The sequence below is a fragment of the Chiloscyllium punctatum genome, chromosome 7 (assembly GCF_047496795.1).
Source record: "Chiloscyllium punctatum isolate Juve2018m chromosome 7, sChiPun1.3, whole genome shotgun sequence".
Taxonomy (NCBI): domain Eukaryota; kingdom Metazoa; phylum Chordata; class Chondrichthyes; order Orectolobiformes; family Hemiscylliidae; genus Chiloscyllium; species Chiloscyllium punctatum.
The window spans coordinates 95,455,350-95,482,132 of record NC_092745.1 but is presented as its reverse complement, the minus strand read 5'-3'; the positions used below and the strand labels follow the sequence as shown (position 1 = coordinate 95,482,132).

Sequence of the window (26,783 nt, the reverse complement as noted above, 5' to 3'; positions counted from 1 at the left end):
CTCAAGGGAATAAATGCCCCCATCCCCCAAAAACATTTTTTTAAAATGCTTCAATCAAGTCATATCATAGTGCTCTAAACCACAGTGGTAAGCTTAGCTTGTCCAAACTTCCCTCATAAGACAACCTGCCCATTCCAGGTATTAGTCTAGTAAGGTTTTTCTGTACTGCCTCCAATGCATTTACATCCTCCTTTAAACAAGGTGATCAATACTGTACACAGTACTCCAGATGCAGTCCCATTATTGCCCTGTATAAAAAAAGAATAACCTACTTTTGTATTCACTTTCCTTCACAATAAATTATATTCTATTGGTTTGCCTGAATTTATTATTCAGACACAAGAGCATAAAGATTTCTCTGCATCTCCAAGCTCTGCAACCTCTCACCATTTAGATAATTTGCTTTTTCATTCTTTTTGCCAAAATGGACAATATCACATTTTCTGACATTATATTCTATTTGCTACATCTTTGGCCATTCACTTAACTTATCAGCATCTTTTTGTAAGTTCCTTGTGTCCTCTGCACAACTTGTTTTCCTACCTATCTTTATGTTGTCAGCAAGTACGGCAAGAATAACCTCTGTCCCTTCAATACAATATATAAACAGTTGAATTGCAGCACCAATCATTGTGACATACCATTCAGTGCATCTGGCAACCAAAAAAATCCATTTACACCTATTCTTTATTTCCTGTTGGACAGCCAATATTCTATTTATGTCAATATGCTGACACATGACACACGAGCTTTCATTTTCCACATTAATCTTTCACTTAGCACCTTAACAAATGCTATCTAGAACTCTAAGTACAGTATATCTATCAGATCCCCTTCATCCACAGCAACTCTTACCTCCTTAAAGGACTATAATAGATTAATTAAATGTGATTTCCTTTTCACAAAACCTGACTTTCTTAAATGTATCTAAATGCCCATTGTAATTTTGTTAACAATAATATCTATTTTTCCTATTACAGATGTTAAGCTTTAGCTGTAGTTTCCCATTTTCTGTCTTCCTGTCTTTTTGTATAAAGTAGTCACACTTATAGGACAATCCCAGAATAAATAGAAGTTTAGAAAATGAAAACGCTTGAAGTTAATTACAGGTCTGAACCTTTAGCTTTTTTTAAAAAAGTCACTTCATGTATGACAATGGTTTAAACACAGAACACGAGATGATACTGTTGATTTCTGGTACTATACACTGCGTAACAGAGCATTAAACATTTAGTGTATTGAGAACTCTTAGTTTCCCCTTCTGCGTATCTTCAACTTTACTGCTGATTACAAGTGTGAATGAATAATTCCAAGTCGAATCCGTGGGATAAATAAATCTGATTAGGATAACACATACCTATGAAAAATACTGCTCCCATCGTAAAAGGATGAAGAGGGCTGAAATGTTCACAAGCCCAAAGGACTCTGGAATATACAGAATTTTGGAGCCAGATTAACTAAATAAAGCTCCAATTGAACACAGGAAGTACAAATCTGATCAATTATTTAAACCACAGCTCAATTATACAATTTAATTTAATTATCTAGGTAATTCAGCATTTTGTTGATGGTGAAAATATGTAATTTAAACAAAACAATCTAAAATAGAGATTCCCATTCAGAAGCGTTCTGTAAACAGGAAAGTATACAATAGCTGTGAATACAGTAGTTTGGAGAGAATTACATTTATCAGACTCAACTGTCAGATAAGCTAAAATAAGCAGCAGTTAATATTCTTAAAACATGGCTTTTACAAGAGGCTGCTAGCTAATGAGGGGAAAAGAACACAGCATTATATACAGTGAACATTCCTGCACCCATGACGGTGCCTCATGTGGTCCCAGTTGGTCAGCTTGTAGCTAACCTGAACTTGTGCATTTAGAAAAAGACTTTCAGTGAATGGAGTCTTTGTTTACACTCCCTTAATTGCCGTATCCTGCAAAATCTATTGCAGGGTGTAGGTGAACAACAAATTTTCCACCTAATCACAGAAATTCACAGAGATTTTATAATTCGGTAGTTTTCAGTTTGTTTTAATTGCAATAGTTTTTTTTTACAACTAGTTGTTAACCTTAATGCCAGTAATTAATTACTCATTATAAAACAGATTGAGTTAAATCAAACATACTTCATACTTAAATATTTTAACAATAAAATTCAGGGTGATCAAATATATCTTGCAAGTTGCATCTGCAAATATCACACTTCTCATCTTGCCCTTTGGAGGAATAAATGCTCCTTCTGATTTTGCTTTAAAGTGGAGTCAACCATATTTGTCCAGGAACATTTTGTGCACAACTTATAATTTAACTTCTCATGTCATGGATTCACTATATCACTTTGCATTGACTGATTCATGATGGACCTGGCATATAGCTCACAGTCTAAATTTCTGAATTGAAATTGTAGCCTACACAAGGCTAAAAGGGGTGAGAAATCCATTTTAGTACCTGGAGTTTGGCATTGCCATTATGTAGATCAAATTTGAGTTTTAGATCATACACTTACTGATGCATTTTGATACAACACTACTTGACATTGCTAAGTACTTAGAACAATGCATAAACATCAAAATATCACTCCGAAATAAGGAGTTTTGTAACACATACAAATGCAGGCAGAGTTAAACTTGTGCCTTTACTACTGTTCTACATTGTGTTATTGGAAATCTTATAACGTAGTGGCCGTGTCCATTTAACCATCTGTGATCCCTTCGGTAGATACAATGGCACCAATCCTTTTTATTGGTATTAGCCCATATCACTGATACCAAGTGGGGAAGAATGTCTGCATGAAGTGTTCAACAGAAGATAGCCGTGATAAACAAAATAGGTTTGATGTAATTACTTAATACATCTGAAGTACATGATCTCTTGGGAGATATCAGCCTCAATTTCATGTCTGCTGACTGCCTGCCCTTCTTCTGCAGTTACGTTCAAGTCCAGGCATCATTGGAAAAGAAGCATGAGGTGTCTATCAATGCTGTTGATGTCTTCAGAGAGAGGTGGGCATCACTAGGGATAGAGTCCTTCATTTCCCCCTCCAACTCCTTTTTGATTTAGTTCCCCTTCTTTCCTTATTCCTCCTCCCATTTTTTTTTAATGTCAGCCTGCCCTTAACAGGCTTTGCTTGTTAATACATAATTAGCCATATGGGTGTTTTCCTGGTGTTGGAAAAATATTTATAATCAGCCTCGATTGGGGACTGCAGTGGTGCAATGTTAATGTCCCTGCTGCTGGGCTAATAGTTCCCTGGTTCAATCCCACCTGCTTCAGAGGTGTGCAATAATGTCTTTGAACAGGTTGATTACAAAATAAATACCAGTCCCAATTTGGGGGCCTTGTATGGTACAGTAGTAATGCCCCTATCCCTGGACCGAGGGGCCTAGGTTCACATGCCCCCTGCTCCAGAGGTGTGTAATAACATCTCTGAAAAGGTTGATTACAGAATAAGTTAAATTTTAAAAAAAAATCAGTCTCAATTTAAGATTAAGATCAAATTACCGCTGACGAACCATTCTGGTAACGTATGATCAACTTGTACAGCACACTGAACTGGTTAGCTCTGCCCAGGAACCATCATTATGAACCAGATGGGTGGAGTTTATCCTGTGATGTCAATTAACCCTTTCACTTCCTAGGTGCCTTATACAATAGGGCATAATGCAAAGAACAAACAGTGCCTGAGTGTCACTAAGAAGATAGGTATACTTTAAATAAGTCAATTCCAACTTATGTTGTGTTCTAATGCCAGTTCAGGATATAATTTCAGTACAACTGACAAGCTATGCATCAGGGTGAATCATTTCAAAACTAATTTCAAGAAACACACACATTATCATTTATGTTTGGAAATGGTTAGCCAATATAATTTTGCCTCTCCCTAGCATATCTTTAATGATATATTCAGTGCTTCTTTACAATTTGGTTTCCTGCTTAGCCAAATTATCAGTGCCAAAGACCATTCTTAGCATTTCTGACAATCAACAGATTATTGCTGTGAAACTGTATTGCTCAATTCAAATAAAATATTACTTTTTGGACCTACTCTTGGGAAATAAGGCAGGGCAGGTGACTGAGGTGTCAGTGGGGGAGCACTTTGGCGCCAGCGACCATAATTCTATTAGTGTTAAAATAATGATGGAAAAGGATAGAACTAGATCTAAAAGTAGAAATTCTAAATTGGAGGAAGGCCAATTTTGACGGTATTAGGCAATAACTTTCAAATGCTGAATGGGGGCAGATGTTCGCAGGTAAAGGGATGGCTGGAAAATGGGAAGCCTTCAGAAAGGAGATAACAAGAGTCCAGAGACAGTATATTCCTGTCAGGGTGAAAGGAAAGGCTGGTAGGTGTAGGGAATGCTAGATGACAAAAGAAATTGAGGGTTTGGTTAAGAGAAAGAAGGAAGCATATGTCGGGTATAGACAGGATAGATCGAGTGAATCCTTAGAAGAGTATAAAGCCAGTAGGAGTATACTTAAGAGGGAAATCAGGAGGGCAAAAGGGGGACATGAGATAGTTTTGCCAAATAGAGTTAAGGAGAATCCAAAGAGTTTTACAAATACATTAAGGACAAAAGGGTACCAAGGGAGAGAATAGAGTCCCTCAATGATCAGCAAGGTAGCCTTTGCGTGGAGACGCGGGAGATGGGGAAGATACTAAATGAGTATTTTGCATCAGTAGTTACTGTGAAAAAGGACATGGAAGATATAGAATGTAGGGAAGTAGATGCTGACATCTTGAAAAATGTCCACATTAGAGGAGGAAGTGCTGGATGTCTTAAAACACATAAAAGTGAATAAATCCCCATGACCTGATCAGGTATAGATTAGAGTGGTGCTGGAAAAGCACAGCAGGTCAGGCAGCATCCAAGGATCAGGAAAATCAATGTTTTGGGCAAAAGCCCTTTATCAGGAATCACCTAGTAAAGGGCTTTTGCCAAAACTTCGATTTTCCTACTCCTTCGATACTGCCTGACCTGTTGTGCTTTTCCAGCACCACTCTAATCTCGACCCTGATTTCCAGCATCTGCAGTCCTCACTTTTGCCTACCTGATCAGGTGTACCCTAGAACTCTATGGGAAGCTAGGGAAGTGACTGCTGGGCCTCTTACTGAGTTATTTGTATAATCGTTGTCATAGGTAAGGTGCCGGAAGACTGGAGGTTGGCTAACGTGGTGCCACTATTTAAGAAAAGTGGTAAGGTCAAGCCAGGGAACTATAGACCAGTGAGCCTGAGGTTGGTGGTAGGCAAGTTGTTGGAGGGAATCCTGAGGAATAGGATGCACATGTATTTGGAAAGGCAAGGACTGATTAGGAATAGTCAACATAGCTTTGTGCGTGGGAAATCATGTCTCATAAACTTGATTGAGTTTTTTGAAGAAGCAACAAAGAAGATTGATGAGGGCAGAACGGTGGACGTGATCTATATGGACTTCAGTAAGGTGTACGGCAAGGTTCCCCATGGGAGACTGATTAGCAAGTTTGGATCTCATGGAATACAGGGAGAACTAGCCATTTGGATACAGAACTGGCTCAAAGGTAGAAGACAGAGGGTGGTAGTGGAGGGTTGTTTTTCAGACTGGAGGCCTGTGACCAGTGGAGTGACACAAGGATCGGTGCTGGGTCCACTACTTTTTGTCATTTATATAAATGATTTGGATGTGAGCATAGGAGGTACAGTTAGTAAGTTTGCAGATGACACCAAAATTGAAGGCGTAGTGGACAGCGAAAAAGGTTATCTCAGATTACAGCAGGATCTTGATCAGATGGGCCAATGGGCTGAGAAGTGGCAGATGGAGTTTAATTCAGATAAATGCGAGGTGCTACATTTTGGGAAAGCAAATCTTAGCAGGACATATACACTTAATGGTGAGGAGTGTTGCTGAACAAAGAGACCTTGGAGTGCAGGTTCATAGCTCCTTGAATGTAGTGTCACAGGTAGATAGGATAGTGAAGGCAGCGTTTGGTATGCTTTCTTTTATGGTCAGAGTATTGAGTACAGGAGTTGGAAGTCATGTTGCGGCTGTACGGGGCATTGGTTAGACCACTGTTGGAATATTGTGTGCAATTCTGGTCTCCTTCCTATCGGAAAGATGTTGTGAAACTGGAAAGGGTCCAGAAATGATTTACAACGATGTTGCCAGGGTTGAGGACAAAGTCTTTTCCCTTGGGTGGAGAGTCCAGAACTAGAGGGCATAGGTTTAGGGTGAGTGGGGGGGAAGATATAAAAAAAGACCTAAGGGACAACGTTTTCATGCAGAGGGTGGTATGTGTATGGAATGAGCTGCCAGAGGACGTGGTGGAGGCTGGTACAATTACTATATTTAAAAGGCATCTGGATGGGTATATGAATAGGAAGGGTTTGGATGGATATGGTCAGGTGCTGGTAGGTGAGACTAGATTGGGTTGGGATATCTGGTCAGCATGGACGAGTTGGACCGAAGGGTCTGTTTCCATGCTGTACATCGCTATGACTCTATGACACATACAATGCATACATTACATCAGATCTTTAATCCATCAGCATGTTAAATACTTCAGGGACTGTCTTAAAGAAGGACCATAGAAAGGCAAACATTCAGAAGTGTATTCAAGTAAGAGCCACGCTAATAAAGTTTGAATCAAACACTCTGGCACTAAAAATAAGAACAAAGAAAAGCTTTGGCCATCCTCCATGAACTTCTGCTTTGCTACTTTAAATTGTTAAGTGATTTCACAGTAACTTCAAGTGCTCTGGTCCAAAGACTCTCAAATCCTCTGAAAAAATAATTCTCCTCCACTCTGTCTTAAATGGTCAACCCATTATTTTGAGACGGAGATTCGTAGTTCCCAAAGGAAACATCCTTTCCATGTAAACCAGGTCAATACCCCTCAGGATCATATATGTTTCAATCAAGTCACCTCTTTCTCTTCTAAATTCTAGTGGATACAAGTCTAGCCTGTCCACCCTTTCCTAAGGCAATCTGCATGCATTAATATAGTAAACTTGTTCTGAACTGCTTCCAGAAGATTTACATCTTTCTTTAATAAGATCACAAGTGTTGCACACAGTAGTCCAGACATGGTCTCATGAATGCCCTGTAAACTGAATACATAGGAGGAGAAATTAGGCCATTCAGTCCATAGAGTCTGTCTGTCATTCAATCATGGATGATAAGTTTCTCAACCCCATTCTCCTGCTTTCTCTCTGTAACCCTTGATCCCTTTGACACTCAAGAACCTACCTATCTCAGTTTTAAATATACTCAATGACTTGGCCTTCACAGCCTTCTGTGGCAATGAATTCCACAGATTCACCACTCTCTGGCTGAAGAAGTTTCTCCTTATCTCCGTTCCCTTTGTTCTAAGGCGATGCCCTTGGGTCCTAGTTTCTCCTACCAATGGAAACATCTTCCCAACATCTACTCTGTCCAGGGCATTCTGAATTCTGTATGTTTCAATAGATTCTCCCATTATCCTTCTAAACTCCATCAAGTATAAACCCAAAGTCCTCATATGCTAAACTTTTCATTCCTGGGACTATTCTCGTAAACCTCCTCTGAACATGCTGCACCATAACCTTCCTCCCACTAAAATTTCTCCAAACTTTACTAATTGCTCAGGTTAAGTCAGTGGGCAAAGATGTTTGAGAACCCTTTCTGCCCATTTCACAACTTACTTTTCAAACCTATCTTTGTGTCATCAGCAAAATTAGTAACCATACCATTAGCCCCATCAGTCAGCTCATTGTCATCAACAATAAAATGTAGACACCGCAAAGAGTGACTCCTGTCATATATCACTTAGTATATACTGCCAAACAGAAAATGACCCATTTGTGCCTGCACTGTTTCCCATTAGCCAGCCAATCCTCGATCCAGGCCAGTACCTTCCCCTTTTTAACGTGAGGACTTATTTTCCACAATAACACTGGATGTGACACCTTATCAAATACCTCCTGGAAATATAAATACAGTGCATCTACCAATTCCACTTTGTGCTCTGCAGGAGTTACTTTTTCAAAGATGTTTTCTGGTGCGGAGAGATTAGAACAAGGGGACACATTTTAAGAATAAGAGATGAGGAGACTTATTCTCTCAGAGATTTGTTAGCACATGAAACGTTCTTCTCCAGAAAGCAGTGGGACATTGAATTTACTCCAGATTGGTTTAGATAGATGTTTGATAGGCAGAAGAATAAAGGGTATGGAAGGGCAAATGGGCAAGTTATAAAATGATTCTGCAGGATCAAAGAGCTGCTACTAATTCTTTGTCTACCTCTTTGTTTAAATTCATTCATGGAATAAGGACATCAATTGTTGTCTATCCCTAATTGCTCAGTTAACAGTGAACCACCTCACTGTGGGTCTTGAGTCACATAAAGGCCAGACTAAGTAGAAACAGCAGATTCCTTTCCCTAAAGGGCGATAATGTCATACAGTCATAGAGATGTACAGCATGGAAACAGACCCTTCGGTCCAACCCGGCCATACCGACCAGATATCCCAACCCAATCTAGTCCCACCTGCCAGCACCCAGCCCATATCCCTCCAAACCCTTCCTATTCATATACGCATCCAAATGCCTCTAGTGAACCAGATGTGTGTTTTTAATTACAACTGATAGCGGCTACCTGTCACAGTTAAACTAGCTTTTTATAGAATTCAAATTTCAATACCTGCCATGGTGGGATTTACCCCCACATTCTGGATTACTTGCCCAGTAACATTATCCCTACACCAACTTCCCTCTTGTCATGCGTCAATAAGTATGAAAAAAGTCATAATAACGACTGACTCTCTTGACTGCATACTATACAGTCACCACAGCAATTATTTATTTTATTAGAATATGAATTTTAAGACGACTGGATATACAATGTTGGTTTCCTTTAGTTTATAAGCTTGAATCCAAACTACTGTTCTGAACACATACTTAAATCTAATTAACGTTATAGTCTTAATGAACTGGGTTGTTAATTTAAATACATACAGTGGATATTCTATAACTTGAAAAAGCTATCTTGTTCTGCAAATACAATTCCATCAATCAGATGGTAAGGACTGAGCAAATCAGAATTTGAGAAAAACGAACTTAAACTAAAATGGAAGTTCTTAGCAATGTATCTTTTTGAATTTGAAGTTAAAATTTCGGCTGAAATTAACGTCCTGGTACTTAATTCAAAAGCACGGGATATATACTATAATAAACAAGGCTTGAGCACAATGGATTTTCTCAAACTGTCACCATCAGAAGACAATTTAATTTAAATATTGAACCATATTAATAAAATACTAATTAAACCATCTGCAGACATTCTTAATTAGTACTAATTATCTCTCCTAAATTCTTCAATAATATACCAGGAAATACCTGATACACTTGTTAATTTTAGGTGGCAATCCCAAACTACTGCTGGTATTGACAACAGTGTAAGTTAGGAACGAGAGAATATACAGAGGTACCAAGCAGCAGAACCTGTTCATGAAAATTCTGGAGACACAGGAGTGAATGGTGCTTTATCTTTGAGCCTACTAAGCATTCTCTTTCAGTCCTGCAGAGAAATCAGATCTTTCCTCCCTTAAAAAAAATTAATGGCTTTGATATACGATAGCTCTTTACTCATAATCTTGTGTTCTCCAGGCCCCAAGTATTCTGTAACTTAAGTCTCAAAGACAAAGATTAGACATTAGTCTTAAAGAAAGGCCTCTCACAAGCAAGACAATATACCTACATAGGAATCACTAAACAAAACTTGTATAAAGATCATCAAAAGAGTCATTGTCTTCCTGCACAACAGTCAGAGATAAATTTTCATTCTTGCATAATGAGAATAAAGAGGTCTAAATAATCATGCTGATCCTGTTTGTGTCATCAAATCCTGCTGCATTTTACATGATATATTCTTACTAGAATTATGAATTTGGTTTAGGAAAATATGTAAGCGGATAGTTTTTTTTACTAACTGTTCAATTCATAGCATTACATCGACAAGAAATCACATTGCACAGAATTTCACAATCTCATAACATCCCAAGACAACTTACAGCAAATGAAGCAATTCTAAGGTACATGCACTCACTGTTGTAAGGTTATGAAATACAACAACTAAGTTGCTAAGACCAAAATGTGCTACAAGTAGTAATGGAATAAATTTTTAGGTAACTTGTTTTAGATTTTGATAAAGGGAGAAATATTGTCCAGACAGCCTCTTGCTCCTCTCCAAAATAGTTCTCTGCAACCTTTTACACCTACTTGACATGGCAGAGGGCCTTGCTGGTTTAATACCTCATCCAAAAGATGCACTTCCTATCACGCATTAACACTGGGCCATGGCTCAGAATAACTAAAGTTACATAAATTGCTCAATTTTTTACCAAAATAAATAATTTCTTTTCTTGTGGATCATAGACAATAATTACAAAATGAATGCTGTGAAAACATGTGTAGTTCATGAAATTCTGATGTTACACTCTTTTGTTTCAAACCTATGAAACCTATATTCGGAATTAAAAAACAATGAAAATCTAATTGTTGTCATCGTCGTGACTATCCCTCAAGGTCGAGGATAATTGTCTTCCTTCCACTGATCTATTTACAGGATCTCAGGTGGCTTATGAGTCCAATCTTGGCTTTGAAAGTTCCTCCACATTCAGGACAAGTAGTTCCAGATGGCAGATCGGGCTTTGGTTGTTGCTGCCTCGCTTTTGGTTTCCTTCTCTTTTCTCCTACTTCATTACCTCTGTTAGCTTCGAAAGTTGCTGTCCCTTCTCAGATGATGGTTTGCCAGAGTTCCCTGTCCTTGGCATTGGGTTCCCAATTATTGATGTTGATGTTATAATTCTTCATGTTGGCTTTTAAAATGTCTTTAAATCTATTTTATGTTTGCATCCTTTAAGCTGGGAGTAGAAGAATTGTTTTGGCAGATTTTTGCCTTTCACCCAAACAACATGACCACTCCACCTTAGTTGGTTCTTGATGACGTAGCTTCAATGCTTGTTGCTTTTGCTTCATTCAGCACGCTGACATTGGTTCTTCTATCTTCCCAGCCGATATTCAAGATGTTTCGAAGGCAGCATTGATGGAATTTTTCAAGTACCTTCAGATGTCGTTGGTATGTTGTCCAAGCTTCTGATGCATACAGGAGCATTGGGATCACCACTGCTTTGTACACTAATATTTTGGTGTCTGTCCAGATGTCATGACCATGAAAGACTCTTGCTTGGTGACATCCAAAAGCTGTTCCAGCACATTTAAGACGATGTTGGATCTTGTCATTAAGGTTGACATTGGAGGAGAGGCGACTTCCAAGATACAGAAAGTGGCCCACGTTTTCCAGGGTTGTTCCGCCAAGTTGAATTGATGGTTCTGATTTGTTTCTGTTGGTGACAGTTAATGGATGATCTGAGTTTTCTTGGAATTGATGGTAAGTCCAGGTTTCACGTGTGCACGGTTGAAGGTAGTCAGAATCTGTTGTAGGTGGTTTTCTGAGAGAGCTGCAACACTGTTGCCATCTGTGTTTTGTACCTCGATGAGGAACTTAGATGTCTTGTTTTTGGACTTGAGACAGGCACGATTGAAAAGCCTGCCATCTGTTCAGCAGACAATTTTGATTTCTGGGGCTAGGTCATCTTTGATGATGTGGATGATTGTCGCAATAAAGATAGAACAAAGTTCGGGTAATCACGCTTCCCTATTTTACTCCTGATCTGACTTGAAAAGGCTCACAGTTACTGTTGCTGAACATAACTATGGCAAGCATTTTCTCTTTTGGAAATAGTGTGCAATGAATAATCCTCAAATAAAATGTATTAATTAAACAGCATTTGGGATTTATACAACAGCTTTCAAGAACTCAGGATGTCGCTGTCATAGCTACAGAAGTGCTTTTTGAAGTGTAGCGTTGTTGAGGTAAGAAAATTTTCCAACTAATTTGCACTTAATAAGGATTTTTTTTTAAATGACCCAATAATCTATTGTAAAAATAATTGTTAAGGAAAATTGTTAGCTAGAATCCAACAGATCTCCACTGATTTTTCTCCAATCCAACCACGTGATCTTTCATCATCACCAGAAAGGGCAGGCAAGGGCTTTGTTTTAACATTTCATCCAAAAAGCAGCATATCCAGCACTCCTTTAGTGTCAACCTGGACTAGGCATTGAAGTCCCCACAGTGATGCTTGAATCCATAAAAACTGAGTCAAAGGTAAGAATGCTATCATTGAATCCAGGCTGAGAGGCACACCAGGCAAATGAAGATGGTTCAACTTCATTGTTAGCTTGGCCTGTGGGAAATGAATATAGCGCAAAAACAGAGCCTTGTGCCATCACGTGTATACCAAACCATAAATCTCAACTGAGTAATTTAAAAATAAAATACTATGGTACAAAAGTAGAAACTTTCAATGACATTACAGATTTGTTTCCTGAGTGATGACCAGTGTTATTGGTTAACTTAATGGTCATTATCTGCTTTACAAAATTTAGCATTTTTGTTCTTGCTATTTCCCTGCTGCAGGTATGAATTGATACATTGCAAACTATCCAGAGAATTCTAAAAATAGCGAGGCTGGGAATGTTCAAATCCTTTGTAAAATTTACAGATATGCAAAGAAAATATGGAACTTATAAATAACAAATTATAAGTCTGGGAATCAATAAAATAAATCTTCTGTATTCACGTGACAGTGCTGGAGAGCACACCATGATTCGCATAGTTACACTGGTATTATTTAGAACTGTACACTTTTTTTTAAATGGTCTAATCTGAAAATCATATATAAAATAAATCTACCACCTTCACTGATTGAAGAGTTAGCTGTTAATGTTAATGTTTTAGGTCAGTGGCCTTTCATCAGAACTGGAAAATGTTCCAGCTGCATTAGTTTTAAGGATAGAGATGGAGGTGAAGGTACAATGGAAACGGTCTGTGTTTGTTTGTCCATATGGAAGGCAGGGTGAAATAAATGGCAAATGGGAAAATAATGCACACAAAAGGAAATACTAATGGAACAAAAAAACAAGGGTCAAAATGCCAATAGGAGAATTATTACCAGCAGCTGCAGTGCATTAATTTGGGAAAGCTTGTTGGAGTGATCAAGGAGTAGACTGAGGGACCGCCCTTTCAAGACTTCAAAATGAGAGGAGGAGGGAAGATGTGTTTGCTGGTGGCTTCATACCAGAGGTAGCAGAAACAGTGAGTGCTGATCTGTTGAATGTTGAGTCTGCTATGATTGACAGCAAGGAGAAGGGGGACTTCAGGTTTTCTGGGAGAAAAGGAAAGGGAGAGAAGCAGAGAACTGGCATGGCAAAAATCAACAGCAGTTATTGAAAGGCTGAATTAAGCAATGTTGCAGAAATTTAAACTTTGCTTTTGCTTGAAAGAGAGAAAAAAAATTATACCTTGCAATAGAGTGGATGGTGAAAAGGAAAAGAGTCTCGCAGCCACTTTAATTGCAGTCAAGTTAAATCATTAAAGCCGTAGTATTCCGTGATAGGGTCCAGCAATCTGAACTCTTAATCTCCAAGATAGTGGGGCTATTGTACAGGGTCATTCTAATTTGCTTATCCCTGCTGGCTCACCACAAGCCATCCAGATAGACTAACAGATGCAAATTTGATTGACTGATTATGTTTAATGACAGACATATCAGTGATTCAAAACTGATTAATTAATAGAAAAAGAATAGTTAATCTAAATATAATGATGGTTTGCATTTCACAGTCAGTGGCAAACAAATATCATCAGCAATAATTGTTTTTTCTACAGACGATCCATCAGATTCTGCACTGAAAATTTTTAACCAACAATAAAATCTGTGCAGCAGGCACTACAAAGGATATCGGACCTCTGTGAAAAAGACAAGCCATCTCCTTCAGTCTATATACCTTAAACAATAAGTCTGAAGATACTTAACCACATGTCTATTGCAAATAGATCTTTCCTTCTCAAGGTGATTAAAACTGTACACAATATTCCAGGTTATTTCCATCAATACTACAGATGCTATTTAACCAGCTGGGGAGCATATAGGAACAGGAGTAAGCCATTCTATCCCTTTTGAGCCTGTTCTGTATTTAATTAGATCATGACTGATCTTCTAACTCAACATATTTACCCATGCTATCCCCTTCATGTCATTATTAATTAGATCCATCTGGCAATCTCTGTCTTGAACTTAATGAGTGGGTTCCTACAGTCCTTTGCACTAGAGATCTCCAAAGATCCACAACCATTTCTCCTCACTTCAGTCCTAAATGGCTTTTCCCTCAGTCTGAGACTTAGTTATGGACTCCCCACCCCCAGCCTCTCATTCTTCTGAATCCCAGACAACACAGCTCCATTCTCCTCAATCTCTCCTCTTGGCTAATCTCATCATCCCAGGAATCAGTCTGGTGAACCTGTACTGGAATCTCTCTATTGCAAATAGATCCTTCCTTCTCAAGGTGATCGAAACAACATTCCAGGTGCATTCTAACTAGATCAATAGAACTGAATTGCTTGCTGTATCTGCATGTTAGTTTTCAGGGATTTGTGAACAACACTATAGGCCCTTTTGGACATCAATACTTTCTGATCTCTCACCTTTTAAGAAAAATCTCTGTATTTCTGTTTTGCCCTAACCAAATACTTATCCACATTTTAATCTGCGTTCTTGCCCACCTACCCAGGCTGTCCAAATCCTGTTGAAGCCTCTTATAACACACATTCCCATCTACTATTCAATTGTCCATAAACTTGGAGTAGAGATATTCATTTGTGTGGTAAGTCATTAGATCATGAGTGATTACTTTGATAGTCATTCTAATAACTGTCTCACAAAAGTACTTATAGAAAATTGGACCAGGTTTTCACCAGACTCAGGATTGTTTGTAGCCAGTGTCTGTTGTTATCTGTTTCTTCCCATCTGTCAAAGATTTCACTTCCTAGTACATAACTTTCACTTTGTGATTTTATTTCCAGCTTCAGTACTCCATTACACATCACATTTTACTATTTCATTTTACTTTGCCTGCATGTATTCTTTATTTATGATGATGATAGAAAGAAAGAACAGAAGCATATCAGAGTATGATAAAATTAAAAGAACACCATTAAAACTTGGAAAACCATTAAACCTCTAACAAGCAAAGAAAATCCCAAATTCAAACTTTCACTGATACTGGATCAAAAAACCCAAGGAGAAAAAGATGTGATCCTTTAAGTGCCTATATTGTATGACAATGTCATTGAGCTACACCACATTGAGCATAAATAGCACAGTGTGGGCAGAGTTACACCACACCAGTCCATTACAATTGATGGGATTACACTAGACTAGAATTCTGGAGAGTCTAGAGAGCACTATGATATAAATACACTCAGAAGGTAGATTAACCTTTATCTAATGCAACTAGAAGATCAGATCTGGTTTATTTATGATTACCATGTAGAGCAATATTTAGTTTTAAGGAAAAACAAATTGTTTTACTATGAAGTTTAAGCCTGAAGACTCTGGTTGGTTTTGCTTCTCATCCAGCCTATCTTAGACCCAAATTCATTACAATAAAAGATTTTACATTTTCCTTTCAGAACATTTCTGAATCCTCTACAGGCTTTCATTTTTCTTCATGAACTGTCAAACTAAGTATGCTTTTTGATGGGCTTCAATAGGTCTGCACCACTGAACAAAAATTATATGTTAGAGGAAATCCAGTTTTTGCCCTCATTTCAAACAGGGAATCAATGCATTTTGCACACTGGGTATTCCCAAAGAAAAGATGGGACACAGAGGTAAATATTGTGAAATAAGGAATGGAAGGGCAAATTGGATTTCTTTGCAAAAATTGTCAAATATAACTATTCACACACTAGAATGTACCTCCATACTTAGATGAAAATCTGGTCTCTTCTATCGAAATGCTAATTTAACTTGCAATATCATCAAAACTGCAACAGCAATTTAAGTGTGTTAGTCAAACAAGGCTATGTACTAGAAGAGGTCTGCTCTGGACTCCAATCTAATTGGATTAGTTTGCAACTCACAATTATAACTGAAAGTATGGGAATAGGACATAAATGCCTTTAATACAAAAAGTATTATTTTTACATGCAGGCAAATGTAAATCATCAGAGTGTACTAATGAGCATAGAAAATATAGAAAAAGGCTATTCCAAAACAATTTGCTAATAAGCAGAGCAATCAGTAACTCAGAGACTGTCAAAAACAATCAGGCTTTCATACATAATTGAATTTGACATGAGAGGCCCTCCTAATTGCATAAGAAACCTACACTTTCGTTCTCATAAATGCATCATTATCTGTAACCATCCATATAGATCTTACGGTCTTTGAAATCTTTCAAAAACCCTATTCACAAACATACAATCAACTCAAAAACAAGTTGAACCTTTCTTAACCCAGTGAAGACTCAAACTATTCTTTGCAACACTTTTGGATATTTGCAGGATGACTCGAATATTGCTTTATTTTAAAAAAAAGCTTTGATTCCTAATAGCATGGTCATATCTTGACAAAGAATATTTGAGATCTTCCTATGACCTTGGTGTGTGTTCCATCGATCAGCAGCTGCAATGGTGATTTGACTTACCACACCAGGAGAGATGTCTAATCTCTGCAGAGTTTGAAAGGATTTCTTGCACAGATTTTTAGAATTTTAAGATAAATGAGCTAACTAATTTTTAAAAAAGTATCTTATATCTTCAATGCATCTCAAAGCACTTAAATGACAATAATTTATTTTTAAAGTTCATTCATTGCTGCTATGGAAGCAAATATGGCAAATTCCAAATAACAGGCCTCAGAAACAACCATTAAAATTGATTAGCATTAAACCATTTTCCGTAATATTGTTTCAGAAAGGAATGTAATCTAGAATATTTCTGAAATGTCCTATGATCTCAGTTAAATATTTATGCAAAGCTTTAACTTAACATCTCAATTGCACTTCCAACATTACAACTTTTTTTTTGTGTTGCAGTGAAGTATCAGCCTCTGTTATGCACCCCAATCCTGAAATGGAACCTGAGTTTACAGGACAAGTAATTCCTGAGGAGAGGGACACTGTCAAATGATCAAACAGTTCAGGTATTTAAAAAAACCAAAACTTAATCAACTGACAACACATTATCCAGAATTGTTGTGGTTTTTCAACATGATTCAACAAAGCCTCTTTCTTTTGTACTTACATAACAAGACCATAAGAAATAAGAACAGGAGGAAGCCTTTTGGCCCCTCAAGTCTACTCCACCATTCAACAGAATCATGGCTGACCTGACATTCCTCACATTCTCTTTCCTGCCCTTTTCCCATAAAACTTGATTCCTCTGCTGAAGAAGAATCTATCTCAGCCTTAAACATCCAAAAGGATTCTGTTCCCACAGTTGCCTATAAATCAAACTTTGCTGGAAACCAATACCTTAAGAGACTGCTTTTTAGTTTTAAAATTAGCAATATTTCTATGATTTTTTAAAAAATTGTAAACTTTGAAGATTCAGACTCACCCATGCAAAATTAATGGAAAAGTTCTGCACAATTTTTGGCAATACGTAACAAAGTGACATTTATTTCAGAGCTGCGCTCTTAGAAAAAGTAGACAGATATATTCAACATGTACTTTCAGCCTTTTGAAATCCCATCAATATTTGATAGAAACCAACCTGGTGTTATTGATTAGTATGGAACTTTACAACATTAGACTGCCTCTAGTGTCTCAGAGAAATAACAAGAGAAGTGAGAGATAGTGTTTCAGTGTTTAATGCAAGCCAATTGGGACTGCTAAGCAATTGACAGGTCCCTAGAATTCTGGATTAGTGGTGCTGGAAGAGCACACCAGTTCAGGCAGCATCCAAGTATCAGTTTCTGCAAAAAAAAGTTGATCAATTACTCACTAATTAGTTCTGATCTCTACAGCAATTGTCCAGGCAATACAGTTTTGCACTTCAGAGGAAGACAGGCTGCATTTTACTGCCAAAGTAATGTTATTAACTGTAACCACCATTGTGAAGAACCTTATCAAAATAATTCCAGACTCGACCCAAAGGGCTGAGACCACAGACAATATGGAATAAGAAGCATTCACCAATTAATTTCACACTTCTTGTACAGAAAGAATATCAGAAATGTGCACCTTTGCAAAAGTATTTTACATGTTTCACAATTAAATTTAAGTTGTGCTGGAAATAGGTGACTTCAAAATTAGATTTTTGTGCTTGTAATAGTCACTGAACTTTATTTGAATAAAAGCAAAATGTTACAAATACTGGCAATCTGAAATAAACAGAGAACGCTGGGAGAAACTCAGCAAGTCTGGCAGCGTCTATGTAGACAATAACCGAGTTAACGTTTCCAAATCTGGTGAAGAGGAGACATGCTGGACTTGAAATGTTAACTTCTTCTGTCTTCACAGATTCTGCCAGAACTGCTGAGTTTTTCCATCATTTTGTGTAACTGAAGCTTAATGCATCCATTTATAATGTAACAATTATGTGACATTTTTGTGACAAACCTCAAAAAATTCTATGAAAATTCTTTCTGCAGGTATAATTTCTACTGGAATCCATGTCGTATATTGAATCTGTAACACTGAAAATGCATTTTTATGCAACAAATAGTAATATGAAGTTGATGTTACTCTCCTTTTACAAAATTAGAAAGTATTATAAATAATTTACAACATAAAAAAGCCTTTTGCTCCCATAGGTTCATGCAAATATTTATGCTCTACACAAGCTTCTCTCCTCTATTTTTCATCTGACTCCTATTAATCTAAACTTATATTCCTATCTCCATGTGCTTAGCTAGTTTCCCCTAACTGCATCAACATTATTTGTCTGAACTACTCAATGTGGTAACAAGTTCCTCATTCTAACCATTCCAACTAAAGAAATGTCTCCTAAATTCCCAAAGTTTTTTTTAATATAGATTTAAAACACCCTTGCACCAATTAAATTATCTTATTCTGATTGTCTCAAACAGATTCCAGTAAATGATAATGGACTGCTAATGGGAATTGACTTAAGGAAATTGGTGAGAAGATTTATACACAGCCAGACTAATACCAGGATACTTAATTTATCTTTCTTGTACTATCAGGTTCAGTGTCTTTTTTGAATCCAGTTCCTATGTCATGGACAGTCACTCAGCGGTGAGGGATTAATAAAAGTAAAAACAAACTCAACAAAATTTGTTCAGTTCCCTTTCACCTTTTGACTTTTGGAAGCTATGTTGTGCTATGTTTCTGTGGTGTAGTGATACTGCTGTCTGCCTCACATGAGAAAGGTCCCGATTCAAAACTTGGCATAAACATTGTTAAAGCTTAGGTATCCACATATGAAGCACCCCTATGTGGCCTCCCCACCAAATCCCTCAACCATATCCACAACCTCAGACAAAGAAATATGGAGTGTTCATGCTAAAGGGACAGCATGTTTAAGTCTAAAGAGAGTACCCACCATCCATGGTTAACTAAAGGAGTTTGAGAAAGTTTCAAACTTAAGGAAAAAAGCACATAATTGTCCAAAAATGTAACAAACTGCACAGGTCAGATGATTGACCAGAATATAAAGAATGACAGAGAATAACTCAAAGGTTAATCGGAAGGAAAAAAAAAATCAGAGTATGAGAGGAAGCTAGCTAGGAATGTAAAAACTGATAGCAAGAGTTTCTATACATATTTAAAAAGGAAAAGAGGAAGTAAAATGAATGTTTGTCTAGAGAGTAACAACGTGGTGTTAATAGTGAATAAAAAAGAATTGGCAGATGAAATTTTGTTTCTATCTTCAATGTAGACGATACGAACAACATTCCAGTCATAGTTGGGAACCACAGCTTGGAAAGGAGAGAGTAACTTAGTGAAATTACAATCACAAGAGAGGTGCTACACAGCAAACCAATAAAGTTTCTAGGTCAGGTGGACTTTATCCGAGTGTCTGATTGTTTCTATAAAATATCAGATGTAATGGTGTTAATGTTTTAAAATTCCATAAATTCAGGAAAATTTCCATCAGGCCAGAGAGCAACAAATATTATCCCTTTAGTCAAAGAGGGACGAGGCAGAAAACAGGAATCCATCAGCTAACTGACTTCATGTCTTCCATGGCAAACGTGTTAGAACTGATCATTAAAGAGATTATATTTGTGCACTTAGAAAAACTCAAAATAATAAGGGAGAGTTAGCATGGTTTTGTCAAGGAGGAATCATACTTAACCAATCTTTCAGAGTTCTTTGAAGGACTAACATGTTCTGGAGAGTGGGGAACCTGTGATGTACTTAGATTTTCAAAGGGCATTTAATACATCGATTTGTACCACATCAAAGGTTATTACAGAAAATAAAAGCTCACAGTGTAGGTGATAACATACTAGCATGGATAGAAGATTGTCTAGCTGGCAGAAGACAGCAAGTATACATAAACGGGTTTTCATCCATTTGACAGGATATGACAAGTGGAGTTCCTCAGGAGCTGGGGCTTCAAATTTTTAAAATGTACATTAGTGACTTAGATGAGCGTTATGAAGGCATGATCACAAATGACACCAAGGTAGGTAAGAAAGTACAATATGAAGAAGTCACAATGAGGTTGCAAATGGATATAGGTTGACTAAGTAGGCAAAAAATCTAAGATGTGGAGTGAAATGTGGAAAATTGTCAAATTGTTTACTTTGACAAGAATAATGAAGAAAATAGAATATTTCTTAAATGGAGAAGGATTGCAGAATTTGAGGTGCAGAGGGCATTAAGTGTTCTGGTGTATTAGTCACAAAAAGTTGGAATACAGGTACAGCATGTAATCAAAAAGGCTACCTTTCATTATGAAGAATTGAACATAAAAGATGTTGTTTCAGTTATATAGGGCTATCAGTGAGACGCTGACTCAAGTACTGTGTGCAGTTTTAGTCTCATTATTTATGGAAGGATGTAAATAGAGACAGTTCAGAAAATATCTACGAGATTGGTACATGGATTATAGCTGAATGAGTTGTTTTATGAGAATAGTTTAGACAGAACGGACTTGCTACCATTGGAGTTTAGAAGAATGAGTGGTGATTTAACTAAAATGGATAAGATCCTGAATAACCTTGACAAGGGGGATGTGAAAAAGACTTTTTTTCTTGTGGATCAGTCCAAAACTAGCTAGCACTATTTAAAAACGAGGAGTTGCCCTTTCAGAATGGAGATGAGAGAAAAATATTTATCTTGAAAACAGTTGTGACTTTCGAACTCTCCACCTCAATGGCATAAACTAGGGTCATTGTACATTTTGAAGACAGAGATGGACAGATTTTAACAAAGGCAAAATACTGTGAGTGCTGGAAATCTGAAACAAACAGATAATTCAGGAGAAACTCACATGGTCTGGTTGCATCTGCGGAGATAGAAAAAACAGAGTTAATGCTTCAAGTCTGGTAATGACTCCTCTAAAGATGCTGTCAGACCTGCTGAGTTTGTCCAGCATTATCTATGTTTGTGTGGATGAATTTTTGTTAGGCAGGGAAATCTAGGATTATCAGGATTAGATAAGAATGTGAAATTCAAAACACAAGCAGATCAACCATGATCTTATTGAATGGTACAGCAGGCTCAAGGGGCTCAACTGTTCACTTTTTCTTCTGTTTCACATTGAGATTTCTAAGAGTTATCGATAAGATACCTGGAAAAAGATATGTTGAGTACAGGCAAGACATACGGAAGAACTAGAATAAATATGAAATAATTGCTTACATTTAAGCTATTCATACCATCACGTTTTCAGGTGATCAAGCTTTTCTGAATAGCATTTACAGAGTACCACTGCCACCTGTAATAGTGAATCATGTCATTATGCACTATCAGCTTCACTACTGTTACTCCATTTTTCACTTCTGCTAACATATTACGGTGAAATTAGACTAATGAATAGAGTAATTGATATGTATGACTTCAGCTGTCATTACTCCTAAGCATACCACAGCTGGAAAGCTTTACTGCTTAACATATTCAGGGTCTTTCACATTAGAAACTAATTTATAGTCTGCTCAACGTGGTGTCAGTATCAAACTTATAATAAGCATATCAGTTTTGCTAGTGATTTATAGTAAAGGTCAGAAGCAGAATATTTAATAAAACAAACAAACAGTTGAAGATTCGCACCAGGATGAGTTAACTTTTGGCCAAAAGTTGGTCACCAAAAGACTTTTGAGGTTGCCCTTCATTTAATGTTATTAGGAATTGCTGGATCCAAATTTAAGATAAAAACTGCCATCTTCATGTGAAATGGATTTGAAAGGCTCATGAAGCCTTAGCTCTGTATATATCAGAATTAGTGAAAAGATAACTAAATAGTTATTGAGGAGCTTTTTCCTCCATATACCTTTTTCAAAAGCAATAAGTCCCAAATTAAACGATCATCAGAAGTATGAAAAGTAAATGTGGCCCCTCGAGCCTGTTGTACCACTCAGTAAGATCATTGCTGATCGAATTGCAGCTTTAATTCTTCTTTCCTGTCTGGTCCCTCGATTCAAAAAAATGCTAGCTACTTGACAGAATTCTTACGAATAGTTGTATCATTTAATGAAATTGGAAGAAGCTTCAGATAGCAATACAGTAGTTAAAACAGTTTTTCTATTACCGGTGTGGCTATTTCTGTGTAAAGATATCCACATGACAGCCTCAAGTACACTGCTAGCAGCCGCATACCAATTCTAGCCTCACTTTCCCAGAACTTTTGGTTAACACATGGAGAAATCCGATGGCATCAAGCCATTGGATTGATTGGTGAGAGGAATTTCTGATTTGATAAGAGAGTCTGATTACATGAGAATGATGAGGTGCCATAGCAATGCAGTCGTCTGAGTAAATACCCTCAGTTTCTGATATTATGTTTGCAAGACTAATAACCTACACTTTATGCAAAACATTTCTGGTTTTGATAAAATTCACTCAATGGAATATAGAGTATAATGAACTTGACTGAAAAAATGTTTCACATTATCCCATCAGATGAGTGATTGATGCTAAGTAGACACCACACAAAATCCACATCTAAGTATTTGACAGTGTGACCTCAATGATAGCAAAGTGATGAAAACGACTGCACTATGTTTAAAGACAAATAGTATTATTTTAGATTTTCACAGCTATACTGTCCCTTTCAGTTGGGCAATGAATATTAAGTAATATTTCCTTTAAGGACAAATCACTGGCTCTCAGTGACAATCTTACCCATGAATTGTTTTGTGTTAGAAGTTAGAACATTAACGCGCCATCATGAGAAATCAAACAGTAATAATTTGAATAGAAATTATAAATTAAAGTTGTGAGACCTTTTCCCAATCCTTTCTGTAAAGAGATCTTTAAAAACGTTTACTTTGAGTACCACCAGTTAAAGCACAAGATAAAAGAAATAGTTTCCGCTTATCACAGCAACAAAACTTGGTCCTTCCAAGAACAAAGAGAAACAACTTTGTCATAACTACATTAAAGCAAATCTTTCAATCTGTATATATTTGTTGATCCTTTGCTCTATCTCATTAAGTATTATGGTAGGTATACCTGAGAGCACTTACCCAATTTAAATGGCTTCATTACGCACTAATGCAGAACTGGACCCATACAGTGCCTCAATATCAAGCTCCTATATGCTTATAATTTTGTTAAAATTTATGTTTATAGTATGTGTGTGTGTGTGTGTGTGTGTGTGTGTCTCTCTCTCTCTCTCTTTTCCTCCCCCACCTCCCCTCAACAGTTAAACAGCTAGAGTTATACTATTGGAGACTGCGAACTGATAAGTTATCTGGCAACTCTATTTCTAGTCAGCCCTCCATAACAAGGATTGCATCATGGGAAAAAAGATAAGTAATTGCCTAATCACAAAAACCGATCACAACAAATAATGAGTGACAGCAAATGAATTATACATACGCAGAGATGGTTCCCAAGACAGAGGTTTTTGCTTTTAATTTCCAATTGAAATTTTGTGGGAACAAACTAATTGTTGTGGTAAAACACCATCCAAAGCCACCAGCAAAGGCCTCTGCAAAACACTGTACTACTTGATGGCAAGTTAATCAAATGCAAAATATTTTTTACCAACCTGTTCAGACATGCTATTGACACACCTGTGGAGCAGGGTGGACTTCTGGTCCAGAGACCGAAACACTACCACTGTGCCATTAGAGCCCCCTACTTGATGGTGTAAGTTCAAAAGGTTGACACACCAAAAGCAACATTTTCATAAACAGATGTTCTTGGTTGCTCTCCAATCTCAAATAAGTGTTCAAGTAGTACAATTTGCACATCAGACTACTAATTGATTGCAGTTTACAAAAATTACTGCTCATCATCCCAGATTTCTATTTACAAATCATACCCCTGCAATTGTTGTACTACAAACCTACAGGCTTCAAAATTAAATAAAATGTTTGGCTTATTGTACTAACCATACAAAAATCCAAACAACATCAAAACACAAGAAGCATGGTAGTACCCGCCAGACTCTGACTAGGTTTAGAAACGTAATAGAGTGTAATTATAGTAAACGTGTAACAGGAGTTTGGATCGGGGGGGGGGGGGGGGGGGGAACGTGTTGTTTAATGTAGATCCATAGTCTGGCTACACCATTCACAAAATTGCTAAAATATGCTTATAATCAGGAACTTCATGTTGCTTTGTATGACAGTATATGTATTAGCAGTACAGATAGAGCTGTTTGTTTAAATTACATGTCAATTATTATTATAGTGAATTTAGGATTAAGTATCCATTCTCCAGTTTTATCAGCAGTAGCCACTGATTCACTGCTCTCACTAGGATTCAAACACTTTTAAAAGTTCAGACCTACTGATTTCAAATAACACTTTAAAACTGCGAGTAAAGAGATTTGAATTTATTGGGAGTTCGTATGTAGGTTTAAAAGTTAGAATATTACTATTTGTTAAAGTCAGTTCCCTCTTATTCAGCAGTCAATATTTAGATTCAGGCACTATGTGGTCATATAGCAGTTTAAAGAGCCAAATATTATTATAGTTCAAAGTCAACTTTACTGTTTCACCACGATTTCTCACTGATGTTCTACATTTCGTGATGAACTATCAGAGAAAGGAATCATCCAAATTTAGACATTCACGTAAAATGTCTGATTGGCTGTAGGCAAAATAATCAGAGCTCATGGTAGCTTGGCAAAGTTATATATGGTAACCTGGTAATAGTAGCATATTGTCTTTAAATCTCAACTACATCTTGCCATCTTAGTACAATCACACAAGTATCCAGATAAAGTGTCGTTAGCAATTGTAATGATGCTACTTTATGAAATAATGCCATCTTCCGAAAGGGTTAAACTTGGATTTGTGAATATATCTGGAATTTTAACCATATTTATTCCTACCGATTCCTCTTTGACTCTTTATAAAATATAGAATATGGAGTTTATAAACACCATGCCTGAATACACAATGACACGGGGTCACATCTGTTTTGGGTGTACTGCACGATTCAATTCTGCATAGGTATGACTACAAATGCAGATATCGGGTCTGTGTTTATAAAGGAGGTGCATAGCAGTCTACAAAGGATGCCCACAAATTCGAAAAGGGCAAATTAAACTATCAAATGTAAAACCTCACTGTGTAAAACACTCTAGTGGTTTCTGTTGCCCCTTTAAGAGGGCATGTGCTTATACTAGTTCTCATAAAATCGATGACTTGTGAGTGAAGCATCGGTCAAATGTGAAAAAAGCATCTATATAAATTTAATAGATCACGAGTACATGTGCAATGCATTTTCGCGTGAGCCAGTGGTTAAATCGAGTTTAAACTCAGCTAGTTTTATCATTTTCGAAAAAATTATTTGATTTACTTTGTAGCAACATTTAGAGAACAGTGGCAACACCTCCTGCCTGGCCCTGACAATATGTAAACACAACATGGCATGGAGTACTACTTGCAATATAGTTGCTTCTAAAATGCACTCACCGAGAAGTAAGCAAAACAGATCCAAGCAGATTAACATGACTTTCTTGTGATCCTTATTATTCAGAGTTGAATTCCCACCATTTCGGTTGTCGGCAGGCATAGCTTTGTCGTATTTGTAGCTCTGCATGTGTGGGACCGTTGTAAAATCCGCAGTTGAAATGTTTAAATAACTTTTTTAAAGAGTCTCTCGCCTACGGTATTCCTATCCCGGACGTTCCACCTATTCCTACACTCCGTACTTTTGTTTCAGCAACTTCAGCCCAAAACTTCGTCCAGAAAGGAAAAGTTGGCTGTGGAATGTGTAAACTAAGGAATTTGTGAAAGTAACAAATTTATGACCCTCTTTTGTATCTGATAAATGAATGAATGAAGAGGTTTCGCTTTAAAAAAACAATCCCTTTGCGGACACAATACAACGCTGCACTAATGTGTTGAATGTGGTTCCTTTCTTTCGTGTGTTTGCAAAAGCTTTGGACTCCTGTTTTATTCCTGAACTGCTCTTCAACGTAACCCACTTGGATAAGTTGCCACTCAGTCTCAGCCCCCTTCCTGATGATGATTACAATTTCCTACAGATTTCTAAACACATCGCTTCCCCTCAATCAGGCTTAGAGCGCCCCCAGTGCTGCCAGAAAATATTTAAGTGGTAAGAGCCGATTTCCAATTGTTTATGAAAACTATTAAATTATATTTATGTAGGATGTATTTATCATAACAAGAGCGTACTGTCCGTACATCCAAACTTCACGGAGATGTAAAAGTCTCCAATGAGTACATTTCTTTCTGATAAGGACAATACCTGTGCTTTGAAACTCCAAAGTATTGGTGCGCTTTATACAAGATATTAGAACT

At 37.2% G+C, this 26,783-nt stretch overlaps 1 protein-coding gene across 4 annotated transcripts in view; it reads right to left on the bottom strand.

Annotated features, from left to right (window-relative positions):
• plpp3 (phospholipid phosphatase 3) overlaps nucleotides 1–26,468 on the bottom strand; it is a 145,279-nt gene extending 118,811 nt beyond the window's left edge. For 2 of the 4 annotated variants that reach the window (XR_011961161.1, XM_072574372.1), the window contains exon 1: nucleotides 25,932–26,468. Coding sequence is in view for 3 of the 4 variants with exons in the window: in XM_072574372.1 (XP_072430473.1) it covers nucleotides 25,932–26,058 (127 nt within the window). In the remaining variant the exon portion in view is untranslated. The remainder of the gene's footprint in view (nucleotides 1–25,931) is intronic. The other 2 variants (XM_072574373.1, XM_072574371.1) reach the window with 2 other exon arrangements.
• Nucleotides 26,469–26,783: the final 315 nt, after the last annotated feature.